The 24304-nt window shown below is 53.6% G+C and overlaps 1 protein-coding gene across 4 annotated transcripts in view; it reads left to right on the top strand.

The window, feature by feature from the left end:
• Positions 1–24304, top strand: part of PCNT (pericentrin) — a 97041-nt gene that overhangs the window by 63391 nt on the left and 9346 nt on the right. For all 4 annotated transcript variants that reach the window (XM_029214213.1, XM_029214211.1, XM_029214212.1 and 1 more), the window contains 13 exons: positions 352–1233; positions 1816–2001; positions 7416–8132; positions 9025–9121; positions 11759–11910; positions 14158–14352; positions 15878–16051; positions 16644–16839; positions 17879–18101; positions 18392–18542; positions 19012–19425; positions 22639–22859; positions 23645–23747. In XM_029214213.1, the coding sequence (XP_029070046.1) occupies positions 352–1233; positions 1816–2001; positions 7416–8132; positions 9025–9121; positions 11759–11910; positions 14158–14352; positions 15878–16051; positions 16644–16839; positions 17879–18101; positions 18392–18542; positions 19012–19425; positions 22639–22859; positions 23645–23747 (3711 nt within the window). The remainder of the gene's footprint in view (positions 1–351; positions 1234–1815; positions 2002–7415; positions 8133–9024; positions 9122–11758; positions 11911–14157; positions 14353–15877; positions 16052–16643; positions 16840–17878; positions 18102–18391; positions 18543–19011; positions 19426–22638; positions 22860–23644; positions 23748–24304) is intronic.

Below are 24304 nucleotides of genomic sequence, written 5' to 3'. Positions count from 1 at the left end.
TCATCGACTGAGACGTGGCCAAGTTAGAGCTTCCCCTGAACCCTGGCAGCCGAGGGTTGGGGTCTGTCGCAGCGATGGGTGTGGCCTTAATGAAGCGTTTGAACGAGCAGCAAAGCAGCAACTGCAGATACGAATGTTTGACCGTTTTGACGTACTTGAAGCAGCTGGGTGTTCTGGGTGTTCTTCAGATCTTAGTGTCATTTGGTGATGTTGTTAGTTACTTCCACAGCTACTCTTAAGATGCGAAGTCTCCACTTCTGTAAGAATGAGTTCAGGCCCAGCTGTAAGTGGAAAGGGGAACTTCTGAAGTTGATGTATGTCATTTGCCTCTGAAATGTGCTTTTTCTTCAGGTTGTGTATAACAGAAGTTCTGAAATTGAAGAGCTGAAATCCATTATTGAGAATTTGCGAGAGAACCAAGAGAGGTTACAGAAGGATAAAGCACAGGAGATTGAACAGCTCCATGAGGTCATCGAGAAACTGCAGAGGGAGCTCCCACTCGGGGGACCCGCAGCGCCCCAGGCCGGTGACGGCAGAGCCGCCAGCCTGCAGAGCGAGCTGCTGGGCCTCCCGGCCGAAGGAGCCAAGGCCTGCGCGGAGCTGGAGGGCGAGCTGCATGCCGCCCTCGAGGCCAAGGAGGCCCTGAGCCGGCTGCTGGCCGAGCAGGAGCGCGGGCACGGCCAGGCCCTCGAGGCCCTCCAGCAGCGCCTGCAGGCCGCAGAGGAGGTGGCCGTGCGGCAGCTGGCCGCGTCGGGGCCCGGCGCCGCCCTCAGGGAGGCCGAGGTCCAGGCCCTGGCCTCCCAGATCCGCGAGTTTGAAGCTGCCCTGCGAGCCAAGGAAGCAAAGATCGCAGAGAGAGAGTTAGAAATCGATGCTCTGCACCGGCAGAAGTCAGCCCACTCTGCCGAGCTGGAGGCCATCCTGGCGGCCGTGGCCCGCTTCCGCTGCGCCCTAGAGCAGCAGCTCCTGGCGGCCTCTGGGGAGCCCCCCGAGCTGCAGCGGCTCCGGGCGCAGTGCGTCCGCCTCAGCTGCCAGCTGCAGGCGCTCAACCAGCGCTTCCTGAGGTGCCAGAAGGAGCCGGACGAGCGGCAGGCGCACGGGGCCCAAGTGGCAGGCAGTTCCGGGGGGCGGGCATCCTGGGGAGAAGAGGCCTCCTGCCACGAAGAGGTGGAACAGGACGTGTGTGGCAGGTGGCTGCCTGAGGCCCCCCACGGCCATGGCGGTAACCCACAGGTGGGCTCCTTCTTCATCAGGCCACAGGTGGCGCAGCCTCTGTGTGCAGAGAGCTGCGTGCATGTGGGGAGCCGGGGTGTGTCCGGGGATCTGGGGGTGCACGTGGGGACCTGGGGTGTGTCTGGGGAGCTGGGGGTGCAGGTGGGGGGTCAGGGTGTGTCCGGGGATCTGGGGGTGCAGGTGGGGAGCTGGCATGTGTCTGGGAGCTGGGTGCAGGTGGGGATCTGGGGTGTGTCTGGGGAGCTGGGGATAGAGGTGGGGAGCTGGCGTGTGTCTGGGATCTGGGGGTGCATGTGGGGAGCTGGGGGGCAGCTGTGCTGTGCTCCGTGTCTGCTGGGGGCCGTCTTCGTGGCTTGCCCAGCTCCAGCACCTGCTGACCTGCTGTGTGCACCGCTGGTCTCCTGCTCCATGCATGTGTGTGATTCTGGCCCTGAGCTGTGGGCTCTCCCTCGGCGCCTGCTGGCTGGTGCTCTGGCTGCAGAGCTCCTGGGACTCTGAGGTAACCTCACTGCACTTCTGACTTTGCGATGCCTTCGGCTGTGTGCTCATAAGCATTGTCCTTGTTTTCTCTGCTCATCACAGAGCCCTATTAAGGAGGATCCGCAGCTGGCCAAAGCCCTGCCGACGTTGGCCCGCGCAGGTCTCAGCCAGCAGGACAGCGTGATGTCGGTGCTCGCGGTCTGCCAGCGGCAACTGGAGTCTGAGCTGCTGTTAGTGAAAAAGGAAATGTGCCTGCCTGCAGAGAGCGGAGTGTCGGGAACAGCGAAGGTGCCTGGGCATGTTCGGGGGTTGGGGGGGCACAGGACACGGCAGCTGGTCACGGGTAGACACCCTCTCGACGTCTTTGCTGCGACGGCAGGTTACGAGGACCGCAGCCAGGGGCGCCTTCTCCAGGCCCGCCGCTCTGGCAGTGCTGGTCAGATCCGTTTTGAGATTTCCCACGTGTTTGGTTTAAACGCACATTTCCCACGGTCTAATCGGCTGTGAAAAGTGAGCAGTCAGTTACTTTTTCCTCATAGTTGATACCAGTAGGATTTAAGTGGGCTTCAGGGCTTGTGTCTGGATTTTCCGTGTGAGGACAGTTGCCCACAGCTGTGCTGCCTCCACAACCTTCATCACTTGCAAAGGCTTCACATTTATTACTTGAACCTCAGGTGTTTTCCCTACATGTTTTCACTTGTCCTCCCAGCAAAGAAGAGCAGAGTAATCTACGATTCAACAGTTTTAAATTCTGCTCACCAGGACAGAAGCTACAAGAAGGCTGCCTTTTCTTTTCCAGGGTGGGGAGGGTGCAGGTCGGCAGCATCAAATTGTTGCAGAGCTGAGATGTTTGAGAACCAAAAGTGGGCTTGGTTCTGAAGCCTGCTCAGATGCGGGCTCTCGTGAGCCACTCACCCTGCTGGTGTGGACGTTGCACACTTCGCTGGGTGTTCCAGCCCCTCACCTCCTGGGGGCGCTCCTGGGATGTGCCACGGGCCACATGCACCGTGTTGGTAATTGGAAGATTCTGAATCCCACAGCACACAGGCCTCTGGGCCTGGGTCTGCAGGGTTTTTTTCCTTTTTTTTTTTTTTCGGTACGCGGGCCTCTCACTGTTGTGGCCTCTACCGTTGCGGAGCACAGGCTCCAGACGCGCAGGCTCAGCGGCCATGGCTCATGGGCCCAGACACTCCGCGGCATGTGGGATCTTCCCGGACCGGGGCACGAACCCGCATCCCCTGCATTGGCAGGCAGACTCTCAACCACTACGCCACCAGGGAAGCCCTGGGTCTGCAGTTTTGATAGAGGAAGCCTGCATCTGATGTCATGTGTTTATCAGATGCCCTCAGGAAATACATTCTGTTTGGAGGGAACCTTCACCTACTCTGTGTAGCAAACTTGTCTCAGCATCCTTGTGATAAGAACATTTCTTTAAATTCTTAAAAGAGAGTTCGGCCCTGGGATATCCTGAGCTGGTCGCCAAATTTTTAGGAGTTACACACTGACAAGGAAATTCCAAGTTCATTCCATAAATTACAATTCTGTGTTTTCCAATGTTTGCATATAGAACCTTCCAGGCCTTTTTCCTTAAAAAAACCCAAAAACAAGAAACTTACATCCTCAATAAATTGCCACAGAAATAGGTTATAACAGTTGCCTCTTTTTGTGTCGTGTGTGGCAAAATACGTGTACAATTTACATCTTAATCATTTTTAAACGTATAGTTCATTCGTATTAAATACGTTTATAATGTTGTGTGACCATGCATCTCCATAGCTCTTTTCATCTTGTAAAACTGAAACTACTCATTTAAACAATGACTCCCATTTCCTCCTTCCCCCAGGCCCTGGCAACCACCGTTATGCTTTCTGTTTCCGTATGATTTTTGAGATACTCTAAGTGTTTACATAAGTGGCATCTCACAGTATTTGTTTTTTTGTGTTTGACTTATGTCACTCAGCATAATGTAATGTCATCAAGGTTCATCTATGTCATAGCAGGTATCAGAATTTCCTTCCTTTTTAAGGCTGAATAATATTCCATTGTATGTATACACCACAGTATGCTTATCCATTCATCTGTCGATGGACACTTGGTTTGCTTCCACTTTTTTTTTAATAAATAAACAAATTTATTTATTTATTTTTTCAGCTGCGTTGGGTCTTCGTTGCTGCATGCAGGCTTTCTCTAGTTGCAGCGAGCGGGGGCTACTCGTCATTGCGGTGTGCGGGCTTCTCATTGCGGTGGTTTCTCTTGTTGCAGAGCACAGGCTCTAGGGCGCGTGGGCTTCAGTAGTTGTCGCATGCGGTCTCAGGAGTTGTGACTCATGGGCTTAGTTGCTCCGCAGCATGTGGGATCTTCCCAGAACAGGGCTTGAACCTGTGCCCGCTGAATTGGCAGGTGGATTCTTAACCAGTGCGCCACCAGGGAAGTCCTGCTTCCACGTTTTAACTGTTGTGAATAGTGCTGTTATGAACACGGATGTGCAAATACCTCTTTGGGACCCTGCTTTCAGTTCTTCTAGGTATATACCCAGAACTAGAGTGGCTGGATCATATGGTAATTCTACTTCTCATTTTTTGAGGAACTGCTGTAGTGTTTTCCACAGTGGCTGTACCTGTTTACATTCCCATCAAAAGTGTACAAGAGTTCCAAGTTCTCCACATCCTCACCAATATTTGTTACTTTCTGGTTTGTTTTTTTTTGATAGTAGTCATCCTAATGGGTGTGAGGTGTATCTAATTGTAGTTTTGATTTGCATTTCTCAAATGACTAGTGATAGTGGATATCTTTTCAAGTATATGTTCTTTGGAGAGATGTCTGTTCAAGTCCTTTGGCAAATTTTGAATCAGGTTGTATGTTTTTTTGACTGAGTTTTACAAGTTCTTTATATATTTCTGGGTATATTAATCCCTTATTAGGTGTATGATTGGCAAATATTTTTTCCCATTTTGTGGGTTGCATTTTTACTCTGTGGATAGTGTCTTTTTTTTTGGCTGTGTTGGGTCTCTGTTGATGGGCGTGGGTCTTCTCTAGTTGCGGCGAGTGGGGGCTATGCTTTGTTGCGGTGCGCGGGCTTCTCACTGCGGTGGATTCTCTTGTTGTGGAGCACGGGCTCTAGGTACACGGGCTTCAGTAGTTGTAGCATGTGGGCTCAGTAGTTGTGGCTCACGGGCTCTAGAGCAGAGGCTCAGTAGTTGTGGTGCATGGGCTTAGTTGCTCCGTGGCATGTGGGATCTTCCCGGACCAGGGCTTGAACCCGTGTCCCCTGCATTGGCACACGGATTCTCAACCGCTGCGCCACCAGGAAAGCCCCTCTTCTCTTGTGTTTAATTGATTTTTTAAAATGGTGAAATGTTTAAATTCCTTTCTCACTTCTCTTTGTGTATATTCTTTTGCTATTTTCACATTTAGCATCCTAACATAAAGCACTCTGACTTGAATTTATACCAGCTTAAGTTTAATAACACATAAAACTGTTCCTTTGTAGCTCCATCCCCACTCCTTTTGGTTTTTGATGTAACAAAAAGCCATCTTTATACTTATGTGCCTTTAAACATAAACTAATAATTCCTTTAAATGCATTAATCTTTTAAATTATGTAGAAAACAACACGTGGAGTTAGAAACTAAAGTTACAGTAATACTTTTAGACCAATAACTTAGGAATATGTATATTAGTTTTTTAGTTCATGATGAAAACAAAAAGCGCAGTTATAAACCATTGTTACAATAGCATTAGCTTTTATAACTGCCCATGTATTTACCTTTATTAAGGTCTTTATTTCTACATACAGCTTCGAGTTACTGTCTAGGATTCTTTCATTTCCCCTGCCGGACTCTCTTGAACGTTTTTTACAGGGCAGGTTTTAGTGCTAACAAGATCCCTCAACTTCTGTTTATCTAGGAATGTCTTAATTTCTAACCTACTGTTGATGGAGCTTTGCTGTATTTAGGATTCTTAGTTGACAGTTCTTTTTCTTTTAGCACTTTGACTATATTGACCTACTGTCCTCTGGCCTCCAAAGTTTCTGGTGGAGAAATCTGTTGATAAGCTTATCGAGGATCCTTTGTATGTGACAAGTCACTTCTCTCTTGCTGTTTTCAAGATTTTCTCATTGTCTTTGGCTTTGTGTAAGTTTGATTATTATGTGTCTTTGGTGTGGGTCTATTTGAGTTCATCTTACTTGGAGTTTGTCGAGTTTCCTGGGTATTTATGTTCATATCTTTCATCAAGTTTGGAAAGTTTTCATTCATTATGTCCTCATATATTCTCTTTGCTTCCTTCTCTCTCTCTTCTTTTGGGACTCCCATTATGTGTATGTTGGTTTGTTCAGTGGTGTCCCACAGTTACCTGAGGCTCCACTTACTTTTCTCAATCTTTTTTTTCTTTTCCCCAGACTTGATAATCTCCATTGTTCTGTCTTCGCATCCACTGAATCTTTCTTCTGCCTTCTCATAGCTACCTTTGAATCCCTTTAGTGAGTTTTTAATTTCAGTTATACTTTTTAACTGCAGAATTTCATTTCTTTTTCTTTATTGATATTTCTATTTTGTTCATGCTTTTTTTTTTTTTTTTTTTTACTTCACATTTTCCTTAGTTCTGTGAGCATCTTTAAGAAGGCTGTGTTAAAGTCTTTGTCTAGTAGATCCATCATCAGGTCTTTTTCAGGGATGGTTTCTGTTGACTCACTTATTTCCTATGCCTAGGCCATACTTCCTTGTTCGTGATTTTTGTTGTTGTTGTCGAACACTGAATATTTTTAATCTATTAATGTGGTAAATCTAGAAATCAGACTCTCCCTCTTTCTCAGCATTTACTTTTTTGTTGTTGTTACTGTGTTTTGTTTTTTTTTTTTTGGTTGATGTTTTTGTGCTAAGGATCAGCTTGAGATGTAAACTTAAGTTCTCAGATCCTTTCTGAGCCTGTGCCTTTACCCAGGCACACCCATTCACTTTAGAATTTCCTCTGTATATGCAGTTGATTTTGAATGTCCTAGTTTTAAATTTTTCCCCAAAGGGAAAAAGAGAAAAATGCAGTGGTGGGGAAAAAGGGGCACCAGTCCTTTCAATCCCCTGGAAGTCACTTCAGCCAGAAGGGCAGGGGCTGGAACAGTTGGGGGCAGGTGCAACAGCCGTGGCCTCCTGCCTCTCTGCCTGCTCCTCTGTGATCAGAAGCATCATTCAGAGCCGATTCCCAGTTTTTGGAGGACAGGGTCCTTTTTGCCCACCCTAGGTCCTGCAAGATGCTCCAGGGACACATGCACAGCTGCCTCCTGGGTCCTGGGGTGGGGAATGGGTAGCTGTTCCTGTGCTAAGAGCTGAGAGCAGTTTAACCCTCCAAACCTTCCCCTGGAAGTTGCAAGCCTTCAGCAGACTGCAGACTTCCAGAATAGTTACATCAGGTACATTCTGCCAGTGCAGTAGTTGCCCAGGCAGGAGAGGGGTTCCCGGTGCTGCCGGCTCTCCCATCCTTCCAGGAGCCTCTCCAACAGTTGCCTTTTAGGCAATGAGCTTTAAGCCTTGAGTCTGTCTTTCATAGGATTTTAAAAAACTTGAAATCTTAAGAGTCTAGAGGGACAAAGGGCTCATCATGGAATCTTATCCTTAATTGTTCAGTCTCTGAAATTGGCTCATAAATAACAAACGCGACAACATGTAATTCACTTATTTTACTGTATGCATGTTCTTTTTTACCTGTAGGGTAAGGAACAACTACTGGAAGATTGTCAGCTGCGGAAAGTTGATCTCATAGATCAGGTGAAACAACTTCAAGAAAAACTGAACCATCTGGTACATTGCATGAGCTTCCAAAACGTCAGGACAGAGGACTTTAAGTTTCAACAGGCAGTGGAATCTCCACATGTTTTAGGAAATAATGCGAGCGATAGTTCCAGTAACAGTGAAGAAACTGACAGATCATCTCCTGTTGATGCATTTAATGTCACATGGGATCTAGTTGACATCATTGGAAATCAAGATTCGTTGATACGAAACGAGGTGCCAGATACTTCCACAGGAGAGCAGGTTGCTTTGCAAGACAGGTCACTCTGCTCACAGGGGAGCTTGTACGGGTGTTCCCGTGACCTCTCCCACACCCAGGGGACCAAGCCCTTGAAGAAAGTGCTCAGGACGATGGACCTGTCCTCCTGGAGCTCCCCTGAGGTCGTCAGGAAGGACTCAATCTCTGAGCGCCCCCCTAGCCTGCCCCTCACACCCTGCTTGGATGCCCTGAGCCAGTGCAGTCTGGACACCTCCCTGTGGGACAGGACGAGCACCCAGCTGCTCCAGGCTGACCAGTTGGGGCTGCTTTGTTACCCGGGCGAGTCAGCGGCAGGAACGGCCCCTAAGTGGGCGGGGTCTCCGTTAGCTGCAGAGGGGGCCCCCTTCACCGACGACCATGCTCAGCGGGTGCCTGTGGTAAGTGGTCTCCCTGGGTGCTGTCCAGGTTTGGGTCCATGGGATGCCCAAGGCCCCAGTGTGTTCCCACTGGGTTGTGTCTACGTGGACGGCTGGGTCACAGCTGCAGTCGTTGTTGGCTCACCTCCTGTTGTGGCCTGTTGGCCAGGCCTGCGTGAGCAGTCCCCTGGTCAGCAAGTGTAGGGACAGTCAGCGTTCTGCAGGATGGACCCAAGTCTACTGTCATAGGAACATTCACAGCACTTTGGTTGTTTTTAAAAATACATGAAATGCATTACTCTTACTCAGAAATTCACCACAGGCCTAACTTTGCTAACTCACACTGGCTTTGGGAAGTATAATCATAAACCTATCTTCATGTGTGGTCTGCATATGGGTTCTTTGTCTGGAAGATGTTTTTTAGTTTTATTTTCAGTTCTATATCATGTTTAACAGGTTCTACATATAATGTTATTAATTTCAAGAACACTTCAATATATTATTTTTGGGTTAGATTATATTTTATCTAACATAACTTTGAGGTTTTGTGTATCTTAGATTAGATAAAATGAAAAATAAATTACGGGACATGTGTAATTTAAGGTATCCATATATGACCACTTCATATCCATATGCTTCCATTTCATATCCATATGCTACTACATCATGCAGAATTTTGAAAATCTGAAATATTTGCCAGGGACTTTGTAAACTATTCCTAGAGAACTGTGGGTGAACTTGATTAAATTATTATGAGCGTATGGCCTCGTGTCCACAAGCTGTGAACACTTTGAGTTCTGTGTGGGAAGATGATAAATTCAGGACTTAGCAAGTTTTCCATCTGGCAAGTTCAGTTCCATGATATAACACGTTATCATTTTATGACCATTTAAACATCTACCTATTTGAACAGGAGAAAGATGTTGAAGATTTTATCATAACGTCTCTTGATTCTCAAGAAAAGTCAAGATCACCTCCTCTTGGGTTAGAAGGAAAAAGCGATGGAAAAAGTGAGTCAGTCACAAACTTTATTTTTACAGCTTCAGAGTATAGAATGGTGCAGAGTCCCTGTGCCCCCCTCGCACGTCCCGTGTTAACTTGCCATGTTGCGTGTGCACACTCTCTCTCTCTCTCTCTCTCTCTCTCTCTCTCTCTCTCTCTGTCTCTCTGTGTCTCTGTCTCCCTCTGGGTTTGTGCTCTGTTACTTGAGGACCTGATGTCGTTTGACTCCTGAGAAGGTCCCTGTGTATTTCATGGCGTCCAGTCCACGCCAGGACATCCGCCCTGACCCAGGGCAGCATCGCGTCCGCATACTTCACTGAGATTTTGTCCCGTTAGTGCTCTCTACAGAAACAAGCAGTGGCTGCCACCATGCATCCAGATGTCCTTTGCGGGCTGGAGACTGCTGAGAGCAGGCCAGGTGCCTGGCGCAGTGCTCGGGCCTGGACCCCATGAGGGCTGGCTCTTTATGTTCACGGCAGGTTCGTCGGCATGTGTGCATCTCGTGGGACTCCGTGAGCGCCCTGGCGGTGCCGTGCTCTTCATGTGGGTCAGTTTAGACTCTGCAGTTGTGTTGCCAGGTTTCATCCTGTTCCTTCTGAATGGCCGATGTCCTGGGTAGGTTTTCGAGACCCTGGGACGTTCTGTCCTCAAGCTCGGACCCACTTGGCCTCCATTGATGGTTCTTGGTGGTCTTGCCTGGATCCTTCTCACTGTGATGGCTGCCACACCGTGACTTTCTAACCCTATACTTTCTTTTATAATTGTTAGATTTTTACAATTCAGTCACCTCAAGGTGTTTTGACTTTTGACAAAACTCACCATTGGCTCATTGGGTGCTTTTGAGGACAAGGCAGCAGTGAAGTCCAGTTCACTGGCCATGTTGGCATTTGCAGAATGGGGCCAACAGCTTTTCAGCTGGTGCTCTCACTTCTTCCCAGCAGTAGCCACGTGATGTAACAATTTGAGCAGTTCTGTGAGGTGTGTTCCAGGAGCAGCCTCTCGTCCAGTTTCCCTGCCTGGAGTCGCCGTTTCCTGAGGATATCATGTTCAACTTTCAGAAATTTGCTCTAGTATTTATTTATGCAGCACACCCCACACACTTCCCTTCCCGTCTCCCTAAAATGGCCCCACCTGCACTTTCTGCCCCATCACTGCCGAGTGTCTGCACTTCGAGGATGCGTGTTTGAGTGCAGGTATGCGCTGCCCATGACGGCCTTCCCTGCGTCTTGGACGTGGTCCTTGCTTTCCGGGTTGGACCCCCTACAAGTTTCTGGAGGCAAAGCGTGTGCCGGGCACTTTGTGTTTGAACATTCACATCTTCCTGATGTCGGCATCTTGGACTTGGGCTTGACCCTGGGTGGGGAGTTGGGTTCCTTCAGAGCGTGGAGCCCACCGTCCTGGACCCGGGTGTCATGAGAGCAGCGCATGGTCCCCTGGAGCACGTCCTCCCACCCCGAGAACTCTGCTTCGTCCTTTGGTCATTTCCCCCACGGTTTTGTCTCGTCTGTCTTGTTAATTCTTATTGATCACATATTGGACCTCTTGTACTAATTTTCTCATTTTCCATGTTTGTATTCTTGTTCTCATTTCTAAGGGATTTTTCAGAGCTTTACTTCTTAAGCTTTGTATTGACTCTTTTTATTTTTGCTGTTTTAGTTTCTGACTAGTCCTCTTTCCTAACCCTAACCCTTGTTTCCCGAAAGATACTCCCCTTCTTATTTCTCTGGGGATGCTCTAATTTTTCTGATGTTTTCTTCTGTTTGCTGCCTTTACTCTGTTTCTTCCACACTTTCTCTGAGTCTCTGTTTCTCTCTGTCTTTTGTGTTTGAATGTTCCCTGGCACGTTTGAGAAGGTAGACTTCTGAGAGGGCAGTCGTGAACGGCTCACTGGATGGCAGCTCTGTGCTCAGAGGGGCCTTGCCAGTGGCTCCACGAGATCCATCTGCCCTCCCCGAGCTGTGTGCTGGTGGGGATGGTGGGCTCTGCTTTCCCACCATGTGCCTCCTTCCGTTTTCCAGAGTGTGTGCTTCCAAGCCTTCCTGGACTGGCCACAGTTCAAGGCTCAGGAACAGCTCAGGGAGCTGCATGCTTCCGAGAGGTTAGGAGCTCTATTTTGAGGCCCCTCCCATCAGACAGAGGCTCCTGGAGTCTCGAATTTGAGACTCTGTTGAGGGCTCCGCAGCCAGGCTGCCCGGTCCGGGCTTTTCTGCACCCACCCCCAGATCAGGCGCCCCCGCCCCACGGCCAGGTGCTTTGGGCCTGTCCTCCCACTCAGCCCCCTCCTCGTGTCCCGCTGCCCCTCTCGTCCGTCCTCCGAGGCGCTCGGCACAGTTGCTGATTTGCCCCGTCTGTGGGGGGTGAGGAAACACATATCGCATCTGTGAAAATGAGCTGAGCTGCCAGGAGGGTTTATGTTCAAATCACGGACATTAACATGCTAAACGTGCAAAATGTACGTTTTCTTACTTAACGTGTGTAGCTCTCATCTTACGTTTTTATGAAACATTTTTACTGTCTGGGGGTGTCCATCGATGTTTCCTTTGGTGAGAGGGCCTGGCCGTGGCTCTCCCGGTGCTTCGGGGCCGTCCCCGAGGATCGCCACCAGAGTCGCGGGTCTAGGCCCTGACTCTGCGGTGTGTTTCTAGGTGATGGCGCAGGGTTTGGAAAGACACTAAGCCAAGGCTCGGGAAGACCGGGAGCACCCACTGCTGGTCCCGCAGCGCCTCTCACCCCCCGGAGGTTCCGACGGCCGCTGGGCGCCAGGAAGGAGAAGGAAGTCCATCCGAAGCAAGTGAAGGTACTAGCTGGTGGGGAGCAGGGGAGGGGGCTCGAGGGGCCTCCCCTCTGGCCCGTCAGCAGCTGCGCTGGCCTCAGCCCTGCTACGACTTTGTGCCTTGTGTAGCGGCTCAAAGGGGGGAGATGCGCCGCTGTGGCAGGACCGCAGGGACAGTGTCCCAGGTGGGGCCTGGCCACGCTTGGGGGCCACGGGCGCTGTGGCCGGGGGCAGCTCCTCCCGCAGCGCCTGCCACAGCACAGCGCCCAGAGGGCCTGCACGCGTGGCGCTGTCCCGAGTCGCAAGGCGAAACTGGATTGGTCTTCCTGAGTGTCGTTCAGGTGCCAGACCTCGTGACCCTGTTTTGGGAAGCAGTTGTGGTTTTTGCTTGTTTGGCTTTGGAAGCTTTCCCAGGACGCTTTGAGGGTTCTCTAATTCAGATAGTAAGTGTTCCCAAAGGAAACAATTTTGATGTTAAGTAAAATCTTCTCTGAAATTGTATTTGAAATGAAACTGGTTTTATTCCTTTAAGAATTGAAATTGGAGCCGTGTCTTCTAGCTGTTTTTTCTTTTTGTGCATTCCTCAATTTTTTATATGACATAAATACTAGAATTCCTAATTTTTAAGGAAAAAGTTTGGTTGTTAATGACAATGTTTCATGCTTAGGCTTTGAGGTTTAATACTTGATCCTTAGTTATTAAAAAAGAAAAGAAAGAAAGAGACCTAGCAGAGGCCCTGGAGCCTTTTCCGGAAGTGCTGAGGTGGCAGGAGAGAAAGTCAGGAGCGGCCACCCCGCAGCAGCCTGTTGGGTCAGTCAGACGGCTTGTGTGTCCCTGCCGGCCCCTCTGCTGCACCATCCTCAGTGGGGCGCGGGGGCCACTCGCCGCGGGGCCGAGTCTCAGGAGCCTCGTGCGGTCGCGGCTCTGGCCGCCCTGAGGCCGGCGACGCTGGTGAAGGTCCGTCACGCCAGGAAGCGTGTGTCAGCTGGGCAGACGGGCCCCACGGGGCAGCTGGTTCACGTGCGGCTGTGAGACTGCAGGCCGAGGCCCCCTGTGACTCCGCGGTCCTCAGGGCAGGAGGCTCCGGGATCTCACGGCCTGACTGTGCCCGTGGCCCGGGGGCCGCTCCACGTCCGTCCTCCTGGCTGCCGTGCGCCCGGTTGGCGAGGGTGGAGGACCTCGCTCGTCACAGCTGTTCTTTTCCAGAGGTGTTTTTCAGAACACCTTTTATTGTCCTTATATGACCCAGGAGAAGGTGTTTACGGCCTGCGGCCCGGTCCACTATACAGCCTCCCCGCCTCCCCACCCCTCCTTCCCCAGGGCTGTGATTTGTGTCCGTTCTGTATCACATACATTGTTTTTAAAGTGAAATTGTTGTAGAGTGTTAAAGATGGCCGCTTGTAAAGTAAACACAGTACACAGTTTGGTGTCTAGCGCTTTTATGTTACTGTTTCACGTTTTTGGTCACGTCATTAGTATTAGAGGAAGACCTGTTTCTAGTTAAGTAACTAGTCATTCTTTGTCATAGGCCTCTTCGTTGCTATTTTTCTGTTTCCCTAACGTGCCCCTTGCGGGAACCTGTGTTGACACGCAGTGTGAGGACGGTCACAGTCACTTGTGCTCTGCATTGGCCGTAGCACCAGCCATCCAGAAGGGTGGCCCTGGGTGGGGTGCACCTTCCTCTCTCAGCCTCCATGGGCAGCACAGAAGGCTGGCGTGCACGTCCCAGGTCCCATGTCCCATCACTCTGTAACTACCACTCCAAATCCTGGTGGGGTGGAAGACCCCTTCCTGTGTTCACATATTCTGGGCGCCCCGGGGGGCGTGAGAGGGCTGCAGTGGCCAGTAGCTGGCCTGGTACCATCCGCAGGTGCCTTTCCCCTGAGGTGTCCCTGTGCAGTTCTCGGGTCTCCCTCCTGGTGGGGCGCTGTGGTCCCGGGAGGGCCGGGGAGGTGCCTGGCATCTTGCTGACTTGGCTGTAGATTTCCCTGAGCTGAGCATCTTCTGTGAGGGTGCAGGCGGGATGGCTGGATTGTGGGGCCTTTGCTGGAGCAGCTCACACAGAAGTTCACTCGTTCAAAGCTGGTTTACTTGTCTGTGACAGCTACGGGGAGGAAGGTTTGAGAACCTCACGGTCAGAGCAGCAACTCTAGTCTCTGGTGCAAAGGCCGTGGGGGCGGACTGGTGAGCCTTGGCGCGTGACAGCGGGGCAGTGACGGTGAGAGGTTTCAAGCTGCTTCTCCTCCTCTCTGAAATGTTTGTCCGTTTCAGGCTTTGCTGCAGATGGTGTGTGACGAGAGCCACCACATCCTGGCCCTGTCCGAATACCGTGGAACCCCGAGCATCCTGAGCAGGGGCGAGCCCAGCGCCCCCCTCGGGTGCCTCACGATGGGGGGCCAGGGCCTGCTGGAGGCAGCACCAGCTCCCAGGGAGCATCCCACCCCAGGACCCCCAAAGGGGGAGAAGGTACAGGCCTTCTAGGTACAGAAGAGAAGCAGTGGGCATGGACCTGGTTGAGGGCTTTTCTTGGCCCCAGAAGTGGGAGTAGAGGAGCAAGAGGCGGTCAGCGGCAGGCAGGGAGGCCATGCCTGGTCAGCCACCCTCCCACTCGCGTTCCCTGGGCTCCAGTCTCCAGGAGGGGCTGTGGGGAAGGGGCCGGCTGGAGCCCTGCAGGGAGGCTCTGGATGGAGAGATGGGTATGGGGGCCGGGCCGAGGGGCAACCTGGAGGTGAGGGCCCGATGCTGAACCGTGTGCAAGGAAGCCAGCCGGCCATGGAGTGTGGACGGAGCAGTGGGCAGACCCCCAACTTTAAGGGAAGGGGGCAGGTGGGCCCAAGCAGGTGGCCAGGAGGCAGTCAGCCCATGTGTGGCCCGTATTGACACTGCCCCCTGCGTGGACACTAACCCTAACCCGTATAGACACCGCCCCCCCGCGTGGACACTAACCGTAACCCGTATAGACACCCCCGTCCCCGCGTGGACACTAACCCTAACCCGTAAAGACACGCCCCCCCGCGTGGACACTAACCCTAACCCTAACCCGTATAGACACCGCCCCCTGCGTGGACACTAACCCTAACCCGGCACACACACATGCACACGCACCCCGCCCCTGCACACACACGCACACACCCCTCACACGCACACAAACATGCACACACCCCACCCCTGCATACACACACGTGCAAACCCTACCCCGCACACGCACCCACCCCTGCACACACACACCCCGCCCTTGCACACACGCACACACATGTGCAAACCCCACCCCTGCACACACGCACACGCCCCCACCCTTGCACACGCACGTGCGTACACACGCCCCTGTCCCTCACACACGCACACAACCCGCCCCTGCACACACGCACACGCACCCCTTCCTTGCACACACATGCACACACCCCCGCCCCTGCATACACACATGTACGCACACACACGCCCCCCTCCCCCCACGCACATGCACACCCGCACACACACCCGCCCCTGCACACACACACACACGCCCCCCGCCCGTCACACACACACGCACACGCCCTGCCCATGCACACACACACATCCCCACCCCTGCACACACATGCACACGCCCCCCGCCCCTCACACACACACGCCCATGCACACACACACATGCACACACACACATGCCCCCCACCCCTGCACACACACACACACGCCCCCCGCCCCTACACACACGCACGCACATGCCCCACACATGCACACGTGCAGGCACACGCACACACACTGTCTCTGCCACTCAGGGCCTGGCCTCCCCTGGACCCGGGGCTCATGTGCAGTGGCCGGAAGAGAGGTTTGCTTGCTGACATTCACTCTGTCTTACCTCCCCGTCGTGTTGGGGGGGGTTCTCTGCCCAGAGCTGGCTCCTCGTGCCCCTAGGCAGTCATGGGCGTCTGTGTGTCCCCATAAGTCGGGGTGGGTTCTGTTTGAACCTGCAGGATGTTTATAGGGACACGGGCTCTTTGTTTCGATATTTTAGGAACCTTCCAATGTGGGCCTCGACTGGAGAGGGGAATTTCTGCAGATCGTGCAAGAGGCCTTTGAAAAGGAGCGGGAGATACTGAGAGTCGAGCTGTGGCCCCGGCCCTGTGGCTCAGGCCCTGGGGGCTGCGGCTCCCTGTTGGAGAGGCTGGAGAAGATGGTCCAGGAGCAGGTGAGCTCATGCCTTGGCTTCCCCCCGGAGCCCACCCTGACACAGAGGGTGACGGAACGTGTTTCGCCCCACCTTAGAGCAAGGCAGTGACTGAGCAGCAAATCCTGCTGCAGTCCACAGATAACACTGTGTTTTTATGCGTGAATTCCGTGAAGTGGAAAACTCTGTGCACTTATCTTCCTTCAGGATCTCACTCTGTTCTGGAAGTAACTGGCCTTTCCTTGAAAGCAAAAGAGCCTTTCTAGGCGGCCCAGCTCCAGGCTGTGAGCGCTGAGCCCAGGCTTGGAGGGTCGACACCACGAGGGCTGTGGGAGCCTGCTTCCCGCCAGTTCCCTCGTAAGAGAGGGCAGGGTGCATGGCGAGCGTCCACTGGGCCCAGCAAGCGAGACCAAGGTGCTGGGGGCAGAGCTGCGTGCAATCTGAGGGTTCCAGGGCCACTGTGCCCGCGTTCATGCCGCACGGTTGTCCCCTGCGTCCTCCTGTGGCAGCGACACTGGGAGCTGCTCTTGCCTGGCACACCAGCTCTCAGGACCCCCTTCTTCTGACGTGTCTTATGTCCCCCTGCCCTGATCCCCTGCCACCCCGTCTGCAGGGGGACCTGCAGGAGAGGTCCTTGGAGCACCTTCGCCTGTCGGACAGGAGCAGCCTGATGTCCGAGATCCAGGCTTTGCGCGCCCAGCTGCGGATGACGCACCTGCAGAACCAGGAGAAGCTGCAGCAGCTGTGCGTGGCATTGACCAGTGCGGAGGCCCGCGGGAACCACCAGGAGCACCAGCTGCGGAGGCAGGGTGGGTGTGGTCTCTCGGCTGCGTCCCCGAAACGTTGATCCTGACACTCACCTGTCAGGAGGTGGCAGGCAGGCCAGTGAGCCCCTCGCTGACTCCCCAGGCCATCGAGTGCAGAACGTGTGCCAGTCAGGGTGGAGGCCTTGCCTAGCATCCCGGTGAGCAGCTGGTGGGGGCCGCATTGGCGCCAGCGTGCTGGGCGCCGCAGGCCCACGTCTGTGAGGGTTACTGGGGCTCGCAAGAGGCTGAAGCGGCCTGTGGCAGGTTTCTGAGTTTGATTTAAACGCCGGGATTTTTACACAGACACTCATGTCACCTGCAGGGAGAGAACACTTTATCTTATCTTTTCTTCCCCATCTCCTCTCCTCCTGTTCTTGCCACTTGCCCTGGGGATGCTCTGAGTGCTGAGTGAGGCCTGGGCTCCGTCCCATGGGGCAGCCTGCCTTCGAGCCCCAGCCTCAGCATGCTGCCTCACGCTGGGCACTTCCGGGCCGGACTCGCTCGCATTTTGCATCTGTGTTCACGAGGGTCCTGGTCCGCGGTTTTCTTTCTTCTAGTTTCGGTTCCTGGAGGAGTGGGTGTGTGTGCTCCTAGTTCTGGGCGGGTTCTCTGCGAAGCTGCCTGGGCTGGGTGGGCTCCATGGAGGTCTGTCTTGGCCCAGCTCCAGCCTTGCCCTTGGGAGACTCCGGGCCTGAACATCGCAGGGGTCGAGAGGGCGTGTGCCCCCCCAACCCCGGAACCCTGTTGCATCACATGACCTGCACGGCTGGGTGGTCCCGCCCGCTCTCTGCCCGTGTGTCTCTCTCTGGATGCTCACTGGCCACGACGGCGAAGCTGGCAGGGTGTGAGCAGAAGGCATGTGTCCCGAGTATCTGGGTTCCATCAGAAACAGTGGCTTCTGGGTCATAGAAGCTTCCTGTCCCCCCAGAGTGAACACATTCCCTTCCTTTGCTAGTTTGTTACTGATTTGTTAAAATCATATGTGCGGCTCACTTTGGACTCATGAATAATGCTATTTTAATTCATTTAATCTTTTTCTTAGTTGAGTTATTGGCGTATAAGGTTGAGCAGGAAAAACGTATAGTAAGCGACCTGCAGAAAACCCTGAACGAAGAGCAAGAGAAAGCAAATAACGTCCGGAAGCTGCTGGTGGTGGAACAGAACACAGTCAGAGATCTGAAATCTGAGCTCTGCGAGTGTAGACAGGACAAGGAGCGGCTGCTGAAGTCCCTCGACGAGGTGCAGAAGGAGGTCCTTCAGCTGAGGTGCGGCCCCACTGGCAAGGCTCCACCTTCTAGCCCCGTCCTGCCCTCAGGCTTCTGGCCGAACAATGCTGGAAGTCACGTGGCCCCTGCCACGTTCTTGGCCTTGAAGTGAAAGATGCCGTCCGAAGCCGCGGTTTGCCAGGCTGTCGTGATGGGTGTTGGGGAGGAGCCTCTGCTCCTGCAGGCTCGTGGGGGGCCACGCACACTGCAGGGCCCGCCCTCCCTGCCCTGGGAGCCCTGGGAGCCTGGGTGCTGGCCGGCGTCCCCTTGAGAGCCTGTGGCCCACACAGGTCAGCGCTGGACAGTAAGGAGGATGACCTGCAGGCCGCGCTGCAGCAGCTGGAGGCCGAGCGCACCAAGGAGCGGGCCCTGCAGAGCCGGCTGGAGGAGGAGCGGCTGCAGTGCCTGCAGAAGGAGGGCCAGAGCGCCAGGACCCTGGAGGTGACGTGCGCGGCCGCGACTGTGCCCAGGGGCCAGGGCTACACCTTCAGGGCTCAGAGGGTCCCTGCATGTGCGGCCCCCGCCTCCGGGCATTCGCTTCCGTGAGGGCAGTGCAGCCTCAGAGCTGCGTGGGGGCCCCGCCTGTGCATAGGGGAGGCCTCGGGCCGGTGCCCTGTGCGGCAGCCGTGTGGCCATGCTGAGGCCACCCGTAGGCCTGGCTGAGCCGAGCACCGTGAGGGGGTCGAGGGCCCGCCCTTCAGCAGCACCGGAGCCCCTGATTCAGGGAGGGAGGTGAACCTGGGACGTTGCACTGTGCTCAGAGCAGCGCCTCATCCCCGAGGAAGGTCGGCGGAGCCACGAGAAGAGGGGTTATTTCTCGCCCTCCTTCTACCCAAAGTATAACATCAGAAGCTCTAGCTGCAGGAGCTGTTTAGATGCTCTTGCCTCGTCTCACTTTTCCCCGATGCAGGAGTTAAGGGCGTCTTTGGAGAAGCAGTGCGCTCAGAGTAACCAGCTGTGCGTGGTGCTAAAACACGAGCAGACGGCCAAGGACAACCTCCGGAAGGAGCTGCAGATCGAGGCCTCGCGCTGCGAGGCGCTGCTGGCGCAGGAGCGTGGCCGCCTCTCGGAGCTGCAGCGGAGCCTGGAGGCCGAGCAGGGCCGCTCCCGCGAGCTGTCCGAGGCCCTGCAGCACGAGCGCCTGCTCACGGAGCGGCTGAGCCGGCGGCCGCAGGACAAGCAGGCGCAGCCGGCTCTGCTGCAGAAGCTCAGGGGCTGCGAGGCCCGCGTGCTGGAGCTGGAGGTGGCGCTGGAGGCCGCGCGGCAGCGAGCCCTGGAGGCTGAGGCCCACATGCACCGCCAGGACGTGGAGAGGGAGCAGGAGGTGAGTGCGGCGCCGAGGCCTCCCGTGGAGACTCTGCCGAGAGCGTGGGGGAGTTTAGAGCAGCCGGGATGCCAGGACGGCAGTGCAGCCGAGGCCGAGCCGAGCGGACACGGAGAAGTGGAGCAGGTGGCAGACAGACAGGGAGACGCTGGTGAGCCTGCCACGGCCGGAGGGCCTGTCCTGGCTCCGGGCTGCCCCTTGGTTTGGTCAGCGCGGCGGCTGGAAGTCGGGAAGCGCGCGTCCTCCGACCTTGTTCTTTCCCAAGGTGGTTTTGGATCCTCGGGGCCCCTTGCGGTTCCGTGTGCGTCTGAGGATCGGCTTTTCCGCTTCTGCGTGAAGGCCCTTGGGATCTTGGTAGGAATCACACTGAGTCTGTAGATCGCTTTGGGGCGTGTTGTCTCCTTAACAATGCTAGGTCTTCCCATCCATGAAATCGGAAGGGCTCTCTGTCTGTTTAGCTCCTTAGTTTCTTTCAATAATGTTTTGTCACTTTCAGGTGATAAGCTTTGCGTTTCTTTTGTTAAATTTATTCCTAAATATTATTTTTTGATGCTGTCGTAAATGGGATTATTTTTTACTTCTGTTTTCAGGTTGTTGCGAATGTGTAGCAATGTGGGTGATTTTCACACCTTGATCTTAATTCCTGTAACCTTGCTGAACTGATTTATTATTGGTTCCAATATTTTTAATGGATTCTTTGGGATTTTCCATATAGAAGATCATGTTTTCTGCAAATAGACATAGTTTTACTTGTTCCTGTCCAACCTGGACGCCTTTGTCTCTTCTCCTTGCCTGACTGCCCTGGCCAGAACCACAGCGTGTGGGGCAGGCGCCCAGCCTGGTTCTTGATCTTGGGGAGCAGTCAGTCTTCTACTGCTGAGTGTGTTGGCAGTCGTGCCGTTTCTGTAGGTGGCCCTAACCGGAGGAAATTCCCTTCTATTTTTAGTTTATTCGATCTTTTTTATTTTTAATCATGAGAGAGTATTGGATTTTCTTTTTCTGTGTCTTTTCAGATTTATGGGTTTTGTCCTTCTCTTGATATGATATAGGACATTGATTTTCATATATTCAGTCATCCTAGCACTCTTGGGATGCATCCCACTTGAATTTGGTGTATAATTCTTTTTTAAATAGTGTTGGATTCAGTTTGCTAGTATTTTGTTAAGGATTTTGCATTTATATTTATGAGAGATATGTTCTGTAGTTTTCTTTTCTTGTGGTGCTTTTGTTTTTGATATCAGGAAGATCTTGGCCTTGCAGGATGGGCTGGGAAGTGTTCCCTCCTTTATTTTTTGGATGGGTCTTAATTTTAGATACATTATACATTGACCAAAAGCATTTGTTTCTGAGGAAATTATATCCTGTGTTTTCTCATGGATTGACCTTTATTTTGCTCTCTTTAAAAATATTTTTTAGAACTTCAAAAATATTACCTTTATTATTTCTTTTTGGGGGTTTTGGGAAATTATAAAAAGCTCTTAAAATGCACAAGGAAAACCAATGGCCTGGTCTTTTTAATGGTTAGGCTGCCGTGAAATCGTCAAGAAATAAATATTAGTGAGATATCATTCACATGCTACTGAGTTCACAACTTTCAGTTGCACAATTCAGCGGTTTTCAGTATATTCAAAAGTTGTGCAGCCTGATATCACTGCAGTCAATTTTAGAACATGTTCATCACCCACAAGGGACCCCTGGGCCTGTTAGTTGGGGACCCAGCCCCTGGCACCCACTGGTCTACTTTCCATCTCTGGATTTGCCTCTTCTGGTCGTTTTGTGTCAGTGGAATCACACGGTATGTGGCCTTCTTCTGTGTCTGGTTCCTGCCATGGGGTTTTCAAGGCTCACGCGTGTTGTGTGTGTAACGATTCGTGGTTTTGGTGGGGTTAAACAGCCTGGAATGCAGTCGTGTTTCATCACTAGAGATCGTGGAAGTGGAGGAATCGTTTGGGGCTGTGGCAGAGGCCGGGGGTTTCCTGACGGAGGCGGCTAGAGTCACGGCCCTGGGTGGGCCTTGGTCACTCGGGACCCCCAGAGTGTGTTCTAGGTTTTTTGTGCGTGTGAGGGGAGAGAGGTTTGTTGTCTTCGTGTGCTTCTCAAGGGGCTTCCCAAACCTTATCCAGAGTCTTCTGCCAAACCTTTTTATTTAATTTTGGGGTTCTTTTGTTTTTCTTTCTTTTTTTTTGTTTTTTTTTTGTTTTTGGTTTGTTTTTGGTTTGTAAAAATGTAATTGCTTAAAAAAAATACAAACAGTGTTTTCCAAGTCAAATTGGTAACTGTCCCTCATGATGCACATTGATATGTATTTTTCTTTCCTAAGTATGTTGCCCTTTTGGTGTCACTTCACTTGATCTGGGTTATGGGGTCTTTTTCTGGCCGTAGTGGCCCAGGCCTCTGATAGTTATTTCAGGGCCAGTTTCATCTTTTTTAAACAAAATAAACCAGTGGGTCTCTTGGTTTTGTTACTTTCCTCATCTGGAAAATAGATCAAAAAGGATCACAGTTTCCTGAGGAGGCTCGAGCACTGAATGGGGGTGATGCTGGGAAAGGGCGGGAGACGCTGGGTGGGAAGCAGGCCTGGTCTGTGTGCCGGCCTGAGGAGTGGCTGGGCTGGGCCTGTGCCCTCTCTGCCCTGTCTGGTTCCGCCCTGCCCGGCCTGGCCGTCTTTGTTTCCCTGGATCCCCCCTCCCCAGGCATCATCCCCTGGGGTCAGCCCCCATGCTCTCCGAGCCCCCGTCGCTCCCTGAACTTCTTAGCACGTGGAGATAAATATTATTTACAGTTTCTGTCGGTGGTCTGCTGTCTCCCTGTGGAGACTCGGGTCCTGGGTGTGGGGCAGGGAGTGGCCTGGCCGGCTGGGTCCCCTGGCATCTCCGCAGTGAAGGACAGGGATCGCGAATGGGGGGCACAGGGCCTCCTGAGACTCAGGCCCGCCTTCTCGGTGTTGAGCACCCACTCAGTGCCCGCATGCGTACTGAGGTGGGGGGCCAGACTTGGGCTGTGGCTCGTCCCATCCCGGGTCCTGTCCCGGATCCCCGGAGTGGGGGGACCCTGACTCCGCATCGCACCTGGAGCCCCCGTGTGCAGCGTGTTGGGGGTTGGTCGGTCGGGGCCCGGGGCCGGACTGGGCGGCCCCTGTGCTGAGCTCCTGGCCCCGGTCTCCACCCCGGACCGTGTGTGAGGCTCGCTTCTGTTTTTCGCCGTTGCTGACAGCGGGAGTTAGAGCTGCAGCGCCAGCGGGATGAGCACAAGATCCTGCAGCTCCAGCAGACGGTGAGGGAGCTGCAGGCGAGGGAGGCCGCGCGCCCCCGCCCGGAGCCAGAGTCGGAGCCTGCGCGCCCCCGGGAGCAGCAGCAGGGCCTAGAGAAGGTGCGGCAGCAGCTGCTGTGTGCTGCGGGGCTTCTGACCAGCTTCATCAACCAGACAGTGGACAGGCAAGTCTCTCGGGACTGCCCCGGCCACATGCCCAGCACCTTTGATGTTGGGAAAAATTCTGAGTGGGGCGTGCCTTTGATTTCGGGTTCAGGTTTTCATGAAACGCGCTCTATTTCTCATCCCACGTGTGTGGATGAATTCGTGGGCAGTATTCTCTTGAAAGATGATGACAGCATTGTGGTCTTTGCATTCTCATGTGACAGGAAATCCAGGTGTCTTTCAGATCAGGTCTCTCTGTGTCCCTTTTCCATTGCTCACCACCCAGAGGGTCTGGCCCAAGGCCAGCCCCCCTCCCACCCGAGTCCCCCAAGGCAGGGCTGGTGCCCGGTGTCTGTGCAGCGTTCGCCTCGCCTGACACCCTGGCCCGCTGCCCATGGGGCCAGGATGCGTCCGCCTGGTCGAGGACCCACGACCCTGCTGTTTGGCGGGAACCAATGTTGATTTGCCCTTTTCTGAGCACACGGAAGCTCAGACCATACAGCTCTCTTGTCTGTAATTGGGTTTAGTTAATGGAGCAGCAAAGTCTTGCTTAGGGACAGCATTTTAGTAGCTGACTCAGAGTCCCAGCAGAGAGCAGCAGGGGGAGGTGGACACACTGAGGGAGCCTCCGTGGTCTGTGGTCAGCGCTCAGTGGCTGGAGGCTTCCGGGCTTCACAGACTGCCCACTTCCAGGCCGTGCCGCCTCCCGGCTGCCACAGTCACCGCCAGGCTCCCCGGGCGCTGCGCGGAGTGCCTGCCGCCCGGGACCCACACGCACCTTCTGAGTGTCCGTGTGCTTCTCCAGGACCATCAGTGATTGGACGTCGTCAAACGAGAAGGCAGTGGCGTCCTTGCTTCACACGCTGGAGACGCTCAAGTCTGAATTGGGCGCATCCAGCTCCTGCCGGGTGAGACCAGCTTTCTTGTTCACTGTGGCCGGACCTGCCTCCGGCCTCGGCCTGTCGCATGGTTGGCTCAATGCACTGTTCCTCGTGCCCATGGGGGAGCTGGTCTGTCCCGCTCCATGGCCGATGCCCCGGCCTATCTGCCGCTCACGCACTTGTGTTGAGGCTCTGGGCTGGAAATGAGCTGCCCGTCAGCAGCGTTGGGGGTGCTTCGAGTCCTGACTGCTGCTATGAATTCCCGACAAACTTCCGTGGCGGTCAGGACGTCGTGAGGTCTGTCGTGGAAGCAGCACGCAGCACAGGCAGCAGGAGAGCTGACCCTGCCGGTGTCCTGCGCCCGCTGGGGCCTGGAAAGAACGCGCCTGTTCGGAGGGACCCTCAGGGATGAGCGTGCTCCCCACGCCGCCCGTCACGTCCTGCCTCTGCCCGTGGTGCTGTCGGAACAGGGAGAGGGTCATGTTTTGTGACAGCCTTCCTCTGTCCGTACCTGGTTTCGTGCAAAGTCTGTTTCATGGGAGAGCGAGAGGAAAAGCGATCTGATGGCTTTTGCTCTCTCCTTC

This window comes from Monodon monoceros, unplaced genomic scaffold, assembly GCF_005190385.1.
Source record: "Monodon monoceros isolate NGI ecotype Baffin Bay Population unplaced genomic scaffold, NGI_Narwhal_1 Super_Scaffold_11, whole genome shotgun sequence".
NCBI lineage: Eukaryota > Metazoa > Chordata > Mammalia > Artiodactyla > Monodontidae > Monodon > Monodon monoceros.
This window is presented reverse-complemented; position numbering and strand designations above follow the sequence as displayed.